Source organism: Pinus tabuliformis, chromosome 3_1 (assembly GCF_031772625.1).
Source record: "Pinus tabuliformis cultivar Carrire ecotype Pingquan chromosome 3_1, CPIR1, whole genome shotgun sequence".
NCBI classification, from domain to species: domain Eukaryota; kingdom Viridiplantae; phylum Streptophyta; class Pinopsida; order Pinales; family Pinaceae; genus Pinus; species Pinus tabuliformis.
This window is the reverse complement of record NC_142301.1, coordinates 1,689,743-1,707,405: the sequence shown is the minus strand read 5'-3', so window position 1 is coordinate 1,707,405 and position 17,663 is coordinate 1,689,743. Positions and strand designations below refer to the sequence as shown.

At 34.2% G+C, this 17,663-nt stretch overlaps 1 protein-coding gene and 1 long non-coding RNA gene across 3 annotated transcripts; one reads left to right on the top strand and one right to left on the bottom strand.

Moving 5' to 3' along the window:
• The first annotated feature begins 3,796 nt into the window (after positions 1-3,796).
• Positions 3,797-5,215, top strand: LOC149185480 (uncharacterized). 2 transcript variants are annotated; one of them, XR_016256034.1, is made up of 4 exons: positions 3,797-4,007; positions 4,172-4,406; positions 4,541-4,672; positions 4,792-5,215. It is a non-coding gene; the product is annotated as an uncharacterized LOC149185480 (long non-coding RNA). The 2 variants fall into 2 exon arrangements; XR_016256035.1 differs by having other exon boundaries at positions 3,797-4,077; positions 4,231-4,406.
• Positions 5,216-15,319: 10,104 nt separating this feature from the next.
• Positions 15,320-16,615, bottom strand: LOC149185479 (early nodulin-like protein 19). Its single transcript, XM_089412416.1, has 2 exons — positions 16,188-16,615; positions 15,320-15,999 (listed from the first exon to the last, which is right to left on the bottom strand). The coding sequence occupies exons 1-2, from the start codon at positions 16,357-16,359 to the stop codon at positions 15,659-15,661; spliced, it is 513 nt and encodes a 170-aa protein (XP_089268542.1). The 5' UTR covers positions 16,360-16,615; the 3' UTR covers positions 15,320-15,658.
• Positions 16,616-17,663: the final 1,048 nt, after the last annotated feature.

Genomic DNA, 17,663 nt, shown 5'->3' with positions numbered 1-17,663 from the left:
ATGTTGACAATATCTCGGAACAGCTTATAGATGCCCTTAATAGAAGAGGCATTTTCTTCTGGAGTCAAGCCATTTCTACTTGGAGGGGTCCTTATCCTATCTGGAAGTGCGCTCAGGAACTGGGTTTATTTGGTCATTGGGACCTGGTATGGGAGCGCATAATTGTTGGGATGAAACAACTGGGGATTTGTCGAGTTGGAAGACATGACAAGTTAATCTGGTCAAGGAAGATGAAGAAAGAAAACATTAGTGTGGCAGATATATACCTCTCTCTCTATTCTATGGATACAAATTTGACTGAGAAACACATTTTTTTTTTTTGGAAATCCAAAATCCCCATCAAAATTATACTCTTTACCTAGCTGGTTTTCCATAACAAAAATCTAACATGGGAAAATTTGCAAAAGAGGCAATGGCATGGACCTGGCATATGTCCTATTTGTAAAGAGGAATCTGAAAACAACAACCATATCTTTCTCACTTGTCCTCTCACTACTCAGGTCTGGAAAGGACTCTCTTCTCATTTTGGCTTTCCATATATCCAACATGTTTGCATTGAGGACTGTCTACAATGGTGGAGATCTCAAAAGGCTGACTGGAGGAACATCCCACCTATACTTTTTTGGGAAATTTGGAAGTGGAGAAACAACCACATCTTCCAGAATTGCACTGAGAATTTCTACAAGGTTATTGAAAATATTATCATCTGCTACACTCTATATTCCACAAATGACATTTGCTACAAGGCCCCTAGACACAAGAGGACTGAAGTTCAGCTGATATACCCTATGGGCTTTTTTTATGGGGCTGCACAACAACACATATGTGGTTGTGGTTTTTGGCTTGCCATCTCGAAGGAACTGATTTTCAGAGCTTTCTGGCAAGGAGGTAGGGGCACTAACACTAAAGCTGAGGTAATGGCCTTATGGGGCCTTCTATGGTTCACAACTTTACTGGATATTCCTCTCATTCACATCCATGGAGATTCAAAAGTTATAATCGATCATATTATGGGATCAACAAAAATCACAAATCCTTTAGTACTTGGATGGCTGACGAGGATAGAATTGTTATGGATGGAACTCAACAATTCCACTATCAGGCATGTAGACAAGGAACAGAACATGGTTGCAGATGAATTATCGAAGAGGGGCTTAATTGGCACCACTAGAAAAATGCACTTAACTATTTCCCTAGGCCAGCAGGACATTGATGTTGAGGACTTCCCCTAAGTTTCCACCACCCTCCTTTTATTTTTGTAAAAAAATTTGATACTGTGCTTGACTTTTAACTTTTTTATCTGCTTCTTAACTTCTGCTGGCGAAGAAATGCTGCTTATTCGCACTGTACAGGCAGTTTTGATGGAGGGATTATGTTCTGAGGGTATCTTTTGTTTTTGCTGTTTCGGGCATGTACTTGATCATGCTTGTTTTCATCTGATTATGTATTTGGACTATGGACTGTATATTTCACTTTACATGCCATTTTTCCATTGCTAACTCGCGGGCATGTGGTTGGCATTTCTGATAAAGCTCATATATTGTGAATTTTTGAAGGCATCTGTTATCCTCAATATCTGATATTTAATATAAAATTATTTTTTTCCATACCGAAAGAAAAAAAAAAAGTGACATGTCTGATCGAGCTCATATATTGTAAACTTTTGAAAGCATCTGTCATCCTCAATATCTGATATTTAATATAAAATTATGTTTTTTTTCGTACTCAAAGAAAAAAAGTCGTTTTTTTAAATGTAACAACGTGTTCAGTTCGATTTGTTGCATGTCCTTAGTAATCTATACCTAATACTGTATATCCGACCTTTGCAAACCTGACTGCTGTGTCTGTGAGTAGATCCAATTGGGTTATTAGATTTCAAAATAGATGAATGAGAAAATTCATAAACTCTTTAACCAATTTTTTGTTCACATTTATTTATAGTCGATGGATGCAGGGTAACAGCAGATAGTCACGTTCCAAGTAGCTTTTATGGAATCGCCTGAAAAGTAGCTTTTATGGAAATGATGCACTCTGCACCATAGCCTGCCTGCAATAAGGAGAAGAAAACAATTTTCATAGACCTGAGATTCCAGACATTGGTGTATTTATTTGATTGTAGATTTTGATTTCAAGTAAATATTTTAGAGATCTACCATCAAGCTAGATCAAATACCTGATCTGTGTCCTGAAAATCAGTTTAGGAAATATTTCAAAATCATAAATATGAGAAGCCTAACCGATCAAAAAAAATTAGATTAACACTCTAAAAAAATATCCAATAACTTGTATTTCCAAATTTAGAGCCAATTTTATAAACCATTGTTTTCCATTAAAAAAAAACGACTTTTAAACTATAGGCATTCTCCACATTTTTTTAAATGAGCGGGTAAGAACATCTGAAGAAGCGTTATATAAACCACGGAATTCAATATTTACAATATATATATTGACCGAAGATTACAATAACAGCAGTGGAACATGAAACGGTGGGACGATCCCGGGTCTGGAGGCTATTAGCGCACCGTCCCAAAAACGCTGGATATCATTTTCTCCATAATAGTTCACCAGCCCAATTAAAATATACCGTCATAATCAAATTGGTTGGGACAGTGTTACTTTGGACAAATCAACCATATAATTTATAAATTTTAAAAATGCAAATAAAAAACAGAAAAGAAAACTTTGAATTTTTTGGACATAATGTACAACCAGTGGTAAAGAGTGAACGGTTCATAGAGGAACATGGAGACATAATGAAGTGGCGGAAAAAGGTATTCTCTGAGAGATCATTCCGGAGAAGCACAGGCCATGCTAGAACAAGAGAAGGAAGACTGAAATGGGATATGAAAATCACTATACCATGGAGAAAATTATTAATTATTAACAGAATGTATTTTTTTTAACGGTAGGGTGGTTCTGTAATGGGATATGAAAATCACTATACCATGAAAAAATTATTAATTATTAACAGAATGTATTATTTTTTAACGGTATAGTGGTTTTCATATCCTATTTTTCTTTTCCACTCTGACAAAACCTTAAACCTAACGACTAATCTAATTATGTAAATAGTAAGGGTTTTTTAATTTTCATATCCTATTTTTCTTTTCCACTCTGACAAAACCTTAAACCTAACGACTAATCTAATTAGGCCGATAGGCCTTCCTATGAAAGGGACTTTCGTCGTCCCTTTGTTTCTCAGAGTGACACCTGGTATCGGCCTAAAAACTCGTACTTTATTTATTAAAGGGTCTGAGTTGCAGGTTCTTTACGCTTGCGTGGTTTAATCTGCACGGTATGGACGTGACCGACATTGACACATTATCGGTTACTTACCATGCCGGTTTTCTGTGGGCGTGCAGTAAACGACGTTAGTACTAACGGAGACCACTTAACGCCGTTAGCACGAACTACTTTTACCGAAAAAGCGTCATGGAAATGTGAGTAAGTTGATTCGTTATGATTCAGATGCACGGGTAAGAATGTGGGCGTTTTTTCCGCTTCCATTCTTTTGATAAATACAAAAGGGTGAATAAAATAAATTTCTTAGTTATAAAATAGAGGTTTTATTTATTTATTTGACTGCCTTTTTGACCAAAAGTGTCCTATGTTAGTTGATTGGTTATGAACAAAATCATAAGCGTGTATGATGATTGTGTATAAACGTAAATAGTAAATAATTAAATTATGATAATGGAAAATTTGTAAATGGTTTTAGTGAGCGGTTTCCTTCCTCCCACACCTAACCTAAATACAAGAGACCTTCTCTTTTCCACCTTAACCCACTCAACTTTATTATCTCTTTTCCTTAATCAAGTTATGTTCCGCAGAGTTCTGAAAGCGAGCAGTGATACTCCTCGTGTATTCATGAATATTCATGAAGGCGAAAGGCGGTTCTGCCAGCTACTTAATTTTTAGTTGTAGTTTGAGAAATTCGTGACGTTTTCTTCGGAGGCTTAAGCATTCATAAGCTCCAGTAGTAATGGCGACATAACTGCTCTACTCTGGTACATAGGAAGAGTTCCTTTATACCTATACAACTTTGGCCTTCTAAATGTTGATTTTAACATGGAATCTGTAAGTGGTTTAGTTATATTGGAAACATCTGTGTCAAAACATTGCTAAACTTTTCTTTTTAAATGAGAAAATTGTGTTTCTGTTACTCTGGTAGTCTGGACATGTGTGCTGGGATGATAACGATAGCAGAAGTTACTGTGCCTGACCCTGCAGCTATCTAAGCGCCCAAATAGGAGAAGGGGTTTAAAAGCTTTTTGCAGTGCAGCTGAAATTCACTTACAAGCTGGACGTGTTCTTCAGATGGCCCTGCCACAATCGTCCAAGTATTCGAATGCTCGAGGAATGGTAAATGCAGAATGAAAATTAGCCTTTATTTTCAAATAAGAAAGGTGGGTCAGGTCCCTGGTTTAAGGGCTAAACTTTTCTTTTTAAATGATAAAATTGTGTTTCTGTTACTCTGGCAGTCTGGACATGTGTGCTGTGATGATGACGATAACAGAAGTTACTGTGCCTGACCCTGCAGCTATCTAATCGCCCAAATAGGAGAAGGGGTTTAAAAGCTTTTTGCAGTGCAGCTGAAATTCAGTTACACGCTGGACGGGTTCTTCAGATGGCCCTGCCACAATTGTCCAAGTATTCGAATTCTCGAGGAATGGTAAATGCAGAATGAAAATTAGCCTTTATTTTCAAATAAGAAAGGTGGGTCAGGTCCCTGGTTTAAGGGCTAAACTTTTCTTTTTAAATGAGAAAATTGTGTTTCTGTTACTCTGGCAGTCTGGACATGTGTGCTGGGATGATAACGATAGCAGAAGTTGTTGTGCCTGACCCTGCAGCTATCTAATCGCCCAAATAGGAGAAGAGGTTTAAAAGCTTTTTGCAGTGCAACTGAAATTCAGTTACAAGCTGGACGTGTTCTTCAGATGGCCCTACCACAATTGTCCAAGTATTCGAATGCTCCAGGAATGGTAAATGCAGAATGAAAATTAGCCTTTATTTTCAAATAAGAAAGGTGGGTCAGGTCCCTGGTTTAAGGGAAGTTCTTGAAGTCATTTGGTTGAAAAACAATGACATTGGACATTCCACAAATCAGAACCCAAACCTAAACAAGAATGAATAAATTAGTACAAACCCATCTAAACCTGGTTTTGATAGGCACCTAGGGGTTGTGAAGTAGCATATCCAGAGTTACAATTTTTGATGGGTTGCCAGTTGGATTTTAGAATCTTGAAGCCATGTCGTTTACTGCTCGCAACCACCATTTATTCGTGAGCACTGCATTACTTTTTTAAACCATTAGCACACAATATTAATGAAAGAAATTACAGATATAAATTGGCGAGCATAATGTGTGGTCTATTTTTATTTTTAAAATTCGAGGTATGACACAATGCTCAAACTGTGGTGCATGTAGAACACCCCCTTCATCTTAGGTAAATTGACGATTGTCTCTTTATAAGATCTAGGAATGTTTGCTCACAGCCTGTTGACCTTCTGACGTTCAATAAAATGCTTTTTCATCTGACAGAGGTTAATGCAGGCTGCAGCTGTTAATTGTGCATGCAAATTTAACTTATATTAAGCTAACCTTATTCTTACCACAAACCAGCTTCGTATACCCATATTTAATAGGAAAAATTGGAGCAAAACAGGCTGACTGTAAGTTGGAGGTTAAATTCAAGAGGAAATTACGTTTGCTGCAAGCACTTGGCTGTTCATCTTTTCAATACTCTGCTTTTGTTGCACTCCCTACGATGTAATGCATAAGTCACATCTTCCAAGGAACTCTGTTAGTCTCGTGGATCCAAAGGCCTAAGAAGCACCATAAAATTGGGTTTGATCCATGAACCCAATATGGCTGAAATGTACTCTTGGGTTCTATTTAATGTTTCCATGGTGCATGATGAAATATTCAAACTATAAATATCACGAGTCTCCAAGAACGGGATAATTTAACACAAAACTACGAGCATGACACAACATATGACTTTTTTCTTTCTTGTTGTTGTAGATTTCTGGAAGGGCAATGTTTAATATATGTGATCCGTCTAACGTTTCGGATGGGAATTCCATCCAACATCAGGGAGCCTAGGCCAGCTATTTTTTTTTGTTCCTTCCAACTAGGCTGAGCCTAGGCCAGCGTCAACCACCCTGTCATATGGAACAAGGATCTGCCCACCTGCCAGAAGCTGTCACCGAGATTGTGCAATATTCAGTCAGACCCGGACACCACATGAGACAGTTTTTATCCCCACCACATGAGACAGTTTTTATCCCCACAGTTGGCTCACACCCTCAACCCCTCCCCATAAAATTTGAACTGGTGACAGACAAGACTAAACCCCACACAAATTAACTAATCTACACCTCATGAATACCCAATATATGACTTATCTAAAAAAATTTAACATCTGTTATCACATCATCAATAGTCCACTAATGGTGTTCAAAAGGACATACCAGTAACCATAAGGTTTTTTTGAGCCTTTTGTATCATCATTTATCCTTTGGAATAATCCAGATCTCCCCTTACCAATTCATCTTCTACAAAATACGATAATGAGAGTTTTGGGTTTCTTTTTAGAAATATAAAACTAGCCCATTCTGTAATACTAATTATAATATCAGTTAAACACAATTTTTTCTCTTTTCTAGATATCAACGACAATATTCACAAACCATTACATTCAGCGAAGCTTCTTCTTTAATATGGTAAGTGGAAGAGGTTAATTATAGAATGTTAACAGTATCCATCAACACTGCGTTTCATTTGGTTTTTCTGTTAGTTTCCAAGCATCTGTTAATGCTCCTTGTCATCCGTTGCAGCTTGAGATCAATCTACTAACATAGAATTTTGATACCGCTTAGATTTAATATGACCAAGAAGTACTGAGAAATAATACAGCATAAAACTAGAGTGTATAGGGAATATGTTTCTGCTGCTGGTAGGAATGTATCCCGTATAAAATTGCTAGAATGAGCTCGTGTTATAAGTGTGCAGCAATGAACCCCAATGCTAATTGCCAAGTGCAACTTTTGATATAAGTGTGCAGCAATGAACCCAAGGCTAATTGCCAAGTGCAACTTTTGGGCTATGAAAATTCCTCCGAAGATAGAATTTTAATAACAGAAAAACAAGTTTGCAATAAGGTGGTAGGCAAACTGCGTAGGACTCTAGAAGCAGTTACACTAAAAATTAACTCACAGGTGTGTGTGTATTGCATAAAGCAAGGTAGACTGACAAGTGAACTATAATAGTATGAGACTGATAACCAGAGTCTGCTTGCCACCCTTTCCTCTCAGTCCAGATTACAGAACTCTGCATCAACGAAGGCTTGTTGCAGACAGAATGTATATAATTGGTAGAAGTGCCACCTCTGTAGCACGTTCGAATAGATTGACACTTTAGCTCTATTTGCTTTACAATCAAGTCCATAAATGTTAGGCCATTTCGTACTTCAATGACGGATCTGCAGATTAAATCGAATAGCTTAAATTTTAAGTCAATTTCAAAGAATTGCTAATCATTGCAAGAAAGAAAGTTTGCCCATTTTTAAGACTGCCACATATATTACATTAGAAATCAACAATCATGCACATCAAGATTCAAGATGGGGACAGGGCATGCACACTAAATCCTCCTTCGTACATAAGCAATGAAAGCTAGCATATCCACTCAAGATTGCCCTTTTTCTAACATCGTATCGAACTATTCCATAGAATAACCCCCCATTATTTTAGAGGTTTTCGAAGATGTAATTTGGCCTTCCAATTAGATTAGATTAGAGGATTTAAATACAAATTAAAATAGATAGAAGGAAAAGGCAAACTGCTTGGATTTTTTTGGCAGCTTTAATCAGAAAAGTCTCATAGAACAGTACTAAATTATATCACACAAAATTTCATCACAATTAAATAAGTCCTACAGTAGGCCACAAAAACTGAGAATGTAACAGCAATCTTATATTTTGATGGAGCATCAAACGACAAGCCTAGCCTAGAAGTCGCAGGGAGTTTTTGAAGAGGAAAATATACTTTCCCTGCATTGGTTTACAATCAAGTTGAAATCAAGGAGGAAAAATTAGTAAGTTCGTGAATTTTTTAGGTAGCTTTAACCAGCCAAGTCTCATAGAAGAGTACTCAAGTATATCTCACACAAAATTTCCATCAGAATTATTTAGGTCCTACATTAGGTTAAAAGACGGGAAATGTAATAGCCTTAGAGGACAAGAATGGCCTAGTAGAATGGAGAGAATTCTACTTTCCATACATGATTTTACAATCAAGTTAAAATCAAGGGGATTGCACTACCATAGATCCATCTTAACCTTAGATCTTAACCTCTCAGCACTATTTTACATATAAAGTCAACCTTTTGTATGCCAGCTAGCCTTTCTTAGGTGTTACACACAAAAGTAATGAACATCTCCCCCAACCATGGTATAGAGCTTCTCGCTTGCCATAGTGTAAAAGATTTGGATCAACAACTTAAACAAAAAGAATAATGATCCTTCATGAGAATTGTGGAACAAGATCGAATGGATAATAGAGGGCTTGGGAAACCTTGAAGCAATATGCTTCAACCACAACAGAAGATCTGTCAATCAAGTAGTTAATTCGCTGGCAAACAAGGCAGTATCAACTACAAAAGGCAATCAAGTTTTTGAATATTGAGGCCATTATAAAAGATCATGGCCTATGATCTCAAATATTTGGAATAGGAATGGAGGTAGTGATCATTTTATGACAAATGAAGACTCGGAGAACAATAGAGATTGCCCATTATGTACAACTCAAGTGGATCAATCTCGAAAGAATGATAAATCAGGGGCTATGATGAAGGACATAACCCAGAAATAAGCTCAATGAATATACAGGCAGACCAAAGATAATCAACGTTCTATATTGCAAACACCTATCTGTGGATATTAGCCTTGTTGACCATTTTCAATAAGGGATCAGAGATTTGTCCCCAATTCTTTTGATACAAGACACTGGTTCAACAAATTCATGGATTTCTCGAAGAGGAGGTAGAACTTCTAATCCAAGCAGCTTTGCAGGTCAACGTGAAAGAATTTAAAATGCGACAGGTAAATTGAAACATAGATTTTATAACTTGGTGCAGAGGAACTTCAAGCAAGCCAGGTAAATTGAAACATAGATTTTATAACCTGGTGCATAGGAACTTCAAGCAAGCCAAGTAAATTGAAACATAGATTTTATAACCTGGATTAGATTCTAGTAAATAGTCTATCAAGCATAAGGCCTAAACTGGTTGAAATAGCTGATATTTGCGAATGGATTGAAAGGAACTCTTTACATAATGTGCTATGGGACTCCAACAACCTGAGGGAGAAAGCCATAAATCAAAGTCATCAGATGAAGCTCAGCCTCCACTGCAGTGATGACTGCAGTCACATCACTGTAAGACCCTACAGCCTGCAAGGTAGATTCTGGATCTAATAGTTTCTGTTTAATTTTGTATATTGTTATTAACTAAACTGTTATAATCCCAAAATTGACATAAAAGGATCAAACTTTTGGTAATAGATTCTTGGTCACTATTCAAGACCATAGAGAGATTTCTTAATTTGCAAACCAATGACTCTGTCTTTTTCAACATAGTGTTCTATTACTATCATATAATCTATCTCCTCCTCTAAGCCACCATGCAAGAAGAATGTTTTCACCAAAGGAACACAAGAATGTTTCACTAAGAAGCAGTGCTTCGATTTGGACCCCGGGGATATCTCTATACTCCTGCGCCTGATGTGCACAGGGTGTTAGTATTTCACGGATACTGAGTTTTTCATCAGATGGGATGGGCATTGGGATATATTTCTGGACGAGGATTTTCCCACAGCAGCGTATCACATTAAGGCGAATGCAGAGGAATCCAAATAGGTGTTTTTGCGTGTGCGTACAAGGTCATATGTAGGTGCAAACAATAAGTTAATTTCGTGGTACTATGCTTTTTACAGTTTCTGTGGTTTATTGTCTAGGGATGGATTCTGTATGCTATTTCCTGAAATTATGTTCAGGGCTTTTATATATATAATAATTAAACTATGTATTCAAAATTTACTTAATACTCTTTGTGATGTAAATAAATTTCAATGAACATTAACTATTCTCATAATTTGCATGGATTCTTGCAACATATCATCGGCAGTTTATTTTTCCCTTCAATTTTGTGATTTGTTCCTTCTGGTCGAGGAAGGTTCCGTACCTTCACGTCTTACCTGAGCTCAAAAAGATAGAACAATATCAAAGGTCAATGAGCAAGTAATTCAAATGACAAGTATAAGAGCGATACAATGCACTATTGCAAGTAAGATGGAATGTTCACAAATCAATGGGAGAGCCTAGACGCATTATAAGCAAGCCACTGTTGTCAACACTTTCATTCTCGTTGAGATATCTGGCATGGTTTCCTACTCGACCTCTGGGTATAGTCCTGCTTGACATATGTGCACAGATTTTACGTCACCTAATAATATTTAGTATTTTAAACCAAAATACAATTCTTTCAATTTAACATTTCTATCGGCCTTTCTTTGCACTTTTTAGGGCAATTGCTAGTTATGCAGATGACAAAACCTTAAACCTAACGACTAATCTAATTATGCAGATGGTAAGGGTTCTTATTCAATTAAAGGAAGATGTTTTTTTTTACTTAATTTCATCTAACATCACGTACTACATTGGAATTTCACACAACTACTGCCCAAACAAAATCTGGTCTCCAGGGATCAGATGCAATGGCACTCACACCATTTTTTTTCGTTGTTGTTCTTAATAATTGTATTTTTTAAGGTTCCATAGATCAATTGTCATTTGAATTTAACAAATTTGATTTTTAATTCAAACCAAAACATTGCCATGAAAATTTGAGAGCACTGAATAATTTCCTAGCAATTTTAACCATAAATATTTTCACTTTCAATCACAAACAAATTATTTTGATGCCCACAAATTATTTTGATGCCCTATTAGATGCCCATTTTAAATAATAGAGCACTTTAGAGATATATTAAATTAGCAAACTAAACACTTTCCATGATGACAATGAAAGTGTCACTAAATGTTGTCAAAGGGTGTAAGTAGAATTTTGGTTATTTAGGGTAGTTGAGATCTCTATCCTTAGTAATTATTGATCAGAAAATCTTAATTTGGCCTTTTGGCTAAACATCCATATGTAACACTTGTGTTTGCAATTATTTAGGGTAATTGCCAAAGAATGCAATGCATAGATAGCAAAGATCTCTATCCTTGGTAATTATTGACCAGAATATCCTAATTTGGTCTTTTGGTTAAACATCCATATGTATTTGCACAGGTAACACTTGAATGGTTGGAATTTATCCACACCCTATTTGAATATGCCCAACTTTGGGATTCAGAATTTCTTGCAATTGATGTAGCTCTCTTGGGTTTCATTCAAATCCATTTACATTATAGCACAGATCTCTATCCTTAGTAATTATTGATGAGAAGATCATAATTTGGTCTTTTGGTTAAACATCCATATGTATTAGCACGAGTAACACTTATGTTTGAAGTAAGTATTTGCCTAGGCGAATGGTTGGAATTTATCCACACCCTATTTGAATATGACCAACTTTGGGATTCAGAATTTCTTGCAATTGATGTAACTCTTGGGTTTCATTCAAATCCATTTACACTGTTTACATTTTTCCCCAGGATCATAGTGACTTCCATTGAACGATTTTGGATAGATTATAAGAAGATCGAGTTGAATCCAAAATATCCATCTTTTGAACTCAAAGATGTATACAATAAAATTAATGATTTTCATTTTCCAAAATATGAATTAATATATCTTGATTGATTAGCTTTTATAATGAAATTCAGAAAAATGTACAACAATCACTATATATATAGTAAATGATTGCAATTATCTATGTGGAAGAAAGGTATAAATGTAAAATCATATGATTGAAATCTTCATTTCCATATTGGGTGTAACTATCTCTTGATTGATTGGCATTTATAATGAAATTTAAAAAAAAAAAAATACAACAATCACTATTTATAGTAAATGATTTTCACTTTCCAAAACATCAAACATCCCAAATTACTCTATAATAATGAATAGAATGTTTATGCAATAAATTTATAAAATTACGATTACAATTAATAGAAGATTACTCTATAGTAATGAATAGAATATTTATGCAATAAATTAATAAAATTATGATTACAATTAATAGAATATTCTTGCAATAAATTTATATAATTATGATTATATTGTTCTAACCATTAAAATCCAAAACAATATTTTATGTACACCATAAAAGACCAACTTTAAATATTAAGAAACAATCTATGTTGGAATCTTATAGAATCTCTCAATTTGGCATATAAATTTATATAATTATGATTATATTGTTCTAACCATTAAAATCAAACAATATTTTATGTACACAATAAAAGACCAACTTTAAAGATTAAGAGACCGTCTATGTTGGAATCTTATAGAATCTCTCAATTTGGCAAAATGTAAGTGATTTCTCGTTATTTTCTAGCTTTGAATGGAATTTTGTTTACTAAGTTTTATCTTCAATGATTTTTTATATGCAACTATTCTTAATAAATAGAATATTTATGCAATAAATTTATAAAATTATGATAACAATTAATAGAATATTCTTGCAATAAATTTATTGATTGGCATTTATAATGAAATTCAGAAAATGTGCAACAATCACTATATATAATAAAATTAATGATTTTCATTTTCCAAAATATCAAACAATCTCATTTCCATCTTGGATGGAATTGTCTATGGAAGAAGGGTATAAATGTAAAATCATATGATTGGAATCATAATTTCCATATTGGGTGTATGATGAAATTCAGAAAAAAAAAATTACAACAATCACTATATATAGTAAATGATTTTCACTTTCCTTATGATTACAATTAATAAAATATTCTTGTAATAAATTTATAGAATTATAATTACAGTTATATGTTACCATTCCTCTCGAATTTATGTCTTACGACCTTTCGTTTGCAACATTTCTTGCAATTGCTAGATTAGTTTTTATTTGGTTTCTCCCTAGTTTGGGGTGAAATCTTGATTTGTGTTATTTAAACTAGTTTTTTCATTGTATATATGGATTCAGCACCCTAAAAACCTAGGGCACTTGCGTTGTGCAAGAGTTACCTATCAAACTTGTGATATCTCTAAAATCATGCCAAATTTTAGAGAAATTAAACTGAAAAAACCCACCGGAAAAGCCTCCAAAAAGTCGCACTAAAGACAACTAGTAGAAAAAGTGTTGTATTTGCAAAATACAGATTGAGACCAATATGTATATGGATTGGGGATTAGGAAAGTAACATTGTATTTACTGTGTGTTGGGGTTTTAGGGATTAGAAGTTCAAGATAAATTGTAATATTTATTATTATAAATTATTTTAATTTTAAATTTATGGTGTATTAAAAGGAAATTTTAATATTTTAATATTTTACTTAGTGGATATTTTAATAATTTATTTATGATGAAATTGAAATAATTTATTATTATTTTCACCTGTGGTTCATGGGCAGATCCACCTAAAGGATCTACCGCTTGGTTTATCTAGCTAGACCTAACCCCAAGGTGTCAAGCGAATTTGACCCGTGACCTTAACCCCAAGGTATTTAGAAAATTTGACCACGTGACCTCCCAAATTGGGTAGGGTACATCCCTGGCTAATAATTTATTATTATTATTATTTTAGATATCAATTTTTGGGATTCAACTGCCTTAACTAAGTCATTCATCTATGACCATTTCCATGAGAGGTAGTAGTAACTGACTAATTTCTCATAATTTTTGAATAGTCCACTAAGCACTCATTGCATTTTATATTCGGATATAGAAAGCACTTATTGATGGAACACTGAATTTCTACTTTCAATTTCTAATTTTGTCAATAAGTGATTTTTATATCCCAATATGAAGATGTGTAATTCTTCTAGCTTTAATGACAAATAATAATTTATTATTATTATTATTGTAAATTTTATTAGTAAATTCTATAAAAATATGTATTTATTTTATATTCGATGTAGAAAGCACTTATTGATGGAATACTGAATTTCTACATTCAATTTGTAATTTTGTCAATAAGTGATTTTTATATCCCAATATGAAGATGTGTAATTCCTCTAGCTTTAATGACAACTTGAGTGGGCATAATGGTAACAATCAAATAGTTGTGTCCAATTTGATAATTAACTTGGTTGTGACTCTAAAATTAAATAATTATACTTATTATTATAAATATAATGTTGATAAAAAATTATTTTACTCTAGATGCACATTAACATATTTTATTTATGGTAGACAATGAAATATACTTTTTATTATTGATATTTTTAAAAATATTATAGGATAAGAATAACACCTCTATCTCATATTTGTTATAAAAAATATCACTCATGGTAATGACACTACTATCCTCTCTCACATTTGTTATAAAAAATATCACTCATGGTAATGACACTACTATGTATAATGACTTATTTAATGAATAATTTTTTTGTGTACAAGGAAAAATTTAAGAATTGATAATAAAAAAATCAATATTAAGTTGTGTACAAGTTGGAGCCAGCAAACATGTCAAACATGTCAAATAGAAAAAAATCTACCCAATGATATCAATTTATTGATTACGAGCATAGATCTATCTTAAATACTTATCTAACATGAGCCGAGAGGTATCTAATTTCTCCAATTTCTTCACGTGCAATTTTTTTTATGAGCGACATTATTTAAATGTTTTATATAATTATTTTATTTTTTTATTTTTTTATTTTTTTTTAAATTTTATGAGTACAATTTTAACTTTGAGACAGATGGACACAGTGTTACACATACATTATTCTCGGTTATAAAATGAGCCTACTGGGTTTGTAAAATGAGCCTGACAAACAGTGTTACACATCACATTGTGCTACACATCATGACAAACGAACAGAGTTACACATCATGACAAACTACAGTGTTACACATCATGACAAACTACAGTGTTACACATCATACTGTGCATATCTAGAATAAACCAACTTACTAAGTTATAAAATAAGAGCCTACAAACGAACAGTGTTACACATCATACTGTGCGTATATAGAATAAACCAACTTACTAAGTTATAAAATGAGGCTTTCAATTCAATAATAACAAACAATCTGTGTTACACATCATGTGTATATAAAATAAACCTCTCTACTCAATAACCCACTTAATCGATAGATTTTCAATTTCAAATTATGTTTTAAGAGGAAACTTTTAAAAATCCATACCGTTTCTATTTGAAAAAAACTCAACCAAGAGACTAACCATTCCAATAGCCTAAGTAATTAATGCCATACATTCATCCGTTGCTAAGAAGGATTTCCACAACAGAAAAAAATATATACAATGACCGCCATTTTCCGAACTTTTGCATTTTTAAATCAGAAAAACGCGGTGGCCGAAGCTCCTGACAAAGATTTTCAGCCATACAGAAGAATAAGAAAGCACGCCCAGATCCGAACATAAACCCTAATGCACCATCCTCGAATAGATCTATCATCGATAAATCTTTTACCACACAATGCATAGGTTCGAAACCCGGGAAGTCGCATCAGAAACCAAACAACGCTCCCGCGAGCATAAGCAACGCAGAAACCGTTAATCCAACGGGCCGGAGCTCGCATCCAGGATCCAGACCCCCGCTCTTGGTCGTAGCATTCTCAGCAAGCGAATGATGCGGGGGAGGCGCGGGATTCTGCACAAGGAAAGTGAGCTTCATCCCACCGTAGCACCCGCCCCTGCCGTCGACGTAATAGTAGCGCTTCGACTCGTTGAGGAAAAGGAAATCCTTGCCGCTACTCCAGTTGCCGATTGCGTTGTCCGTTGTGCAGTTATCGTATCCCGACTGATTTACCTGAACCACATTATGTTGTTCCTTCTGGTACCTAAACGCTGCGAGAAAGCAGAAACAGAGGTTCGAAACTCGGGAAACACGCAACAGAAGAAAAGAGGTCCGGGGTTCGAAACCCGGTAAACACAAAAAAGAAGTAAAGAGGCCGGGGAAAAGCAAAACAAAAGTAAAGAGATCCGGGGTTCGAAACCAGGGAAAAGCAAAATAAAAGAAAACTTAAGGTACTTACAGATCCAGTCAAAGAGAACAAAGGTCTGCTTGTTAACCCACATCGTGTAGTTAACGTCAGTGTTCCATCCTAAATCGCCACCGACGACATGATCCTTTGCAGACACGTGGTGAACCATCGCCAGGGCGCCCAGGAGGAGCCATGCGCCTAATAAGTGCTTATTACCCGCCATTGACGCTGTCAGCTCCAGTTCCTTTACTGTTATTATAGCTCAATGAATGCTACAGTAAGTGTAAAACCAGTGCGAGCGCCAACTGCAAATGGTAGCTGTATCAGAAAGGTTTGGCTCCGCTCAATGGATGCACCATTAAAAGGGTGAACCAGGTGACCCCTCTTCCATCTGGACAGATTTGGCGGACCCTACGCTGTAACTTTCTTGAGCACGACTACGAGGTTTCTTACTTTCTGGAGCACACTAAGAGGTTTTTTTGACCTAACCCGCATGCGTTACCTTGTACGATAACTGGCTCCATGCCATTAAAATAATAATAATCAAATAACTACCAAAAATCGAGATCTGCAACATTATGGAGACCACGTGAGGTTGAAAATGTCAGGCACGTCGAAAAATCCGTTTCTATTGAAAAAAATATATTTTATTTCCATATTTGGTTGAAGGCCATGTGGTTTAAAAATCCATTTCCATAGAAAAAATATTTTTTATTTTCGTATTTGGTTTAAGGCCATGTGGCTTTCCAGCTTGCCCAGAAATGAATATACTTATATAAGTTAAAAGGTTTATAAATATAATAATTTAAATGGTTTACAAAATTCTATTTATAAATGGCAAATATTTTAATAAATTTAATCATAATTTTTTATTAAATTATAAAATAAAATAAAAATATTATTTTATTAAATATTAAAAATATAAATAATATTTAAAAACAAAAGCTCTAAAATTAAATATTATTTTTATCCTTAAGATATAAAAACACTTATCCATATAATAAGATTTTATTATGTCAATTTTATTTTCTAAAATGATTTACTATTTAATTTATTGTGTTAATTCAAGTAAGTCACATTAGGATAATATGGTGTATTTTTTTTAAATCTAAAATCAGTCTATATTTATCTTAATTTTAGATCTACCAAGTATTAAGAGGAATTAAATCTCTTTTTAACTTTAAAAGAGATTTGTATTTCAAAAAAATTGATTTTTTTTAACTCTTAATAAATTTGGAATTAAAATAAATCTAAAAAGTTATTAATATTACATTTATATAATAAAAACATCATTTTATGTTCACAACACAAATCCAAATCTATATATATATATATATAATCCTTTAATATTCAAAAGGCAAATCCAAATGTAATAAGCATAGAATGTGATGAAAAGATAATATATCGTTATTGAGTTGGTTAAAATTGATGAGATTGTTGAAAATATATCAATGGAATTGAAAGACTAATAAGTCTCCATGGAAATCATTCCTTTGAATGCATTTGATATAATGCAAATATAAAGGT

Bases quoted from the DNA above. Each gene is read 5' to 3' on its own strand.
- LOC149185479 (XM_089412416.1), bottom strand. From the start codon at position 16,359: ATGGCGGGTAATAAGCACTTATTAGGCGCATGGCTCCTCCTGGGCGCC. The intron at 16,000-16,187 runs GTAAGTACCTTA...GCTTTCTCGCAG, and splicing joins TGTTCTCTTTGACTGGATCT to CGTTTAGGTACCAGAAGGAA.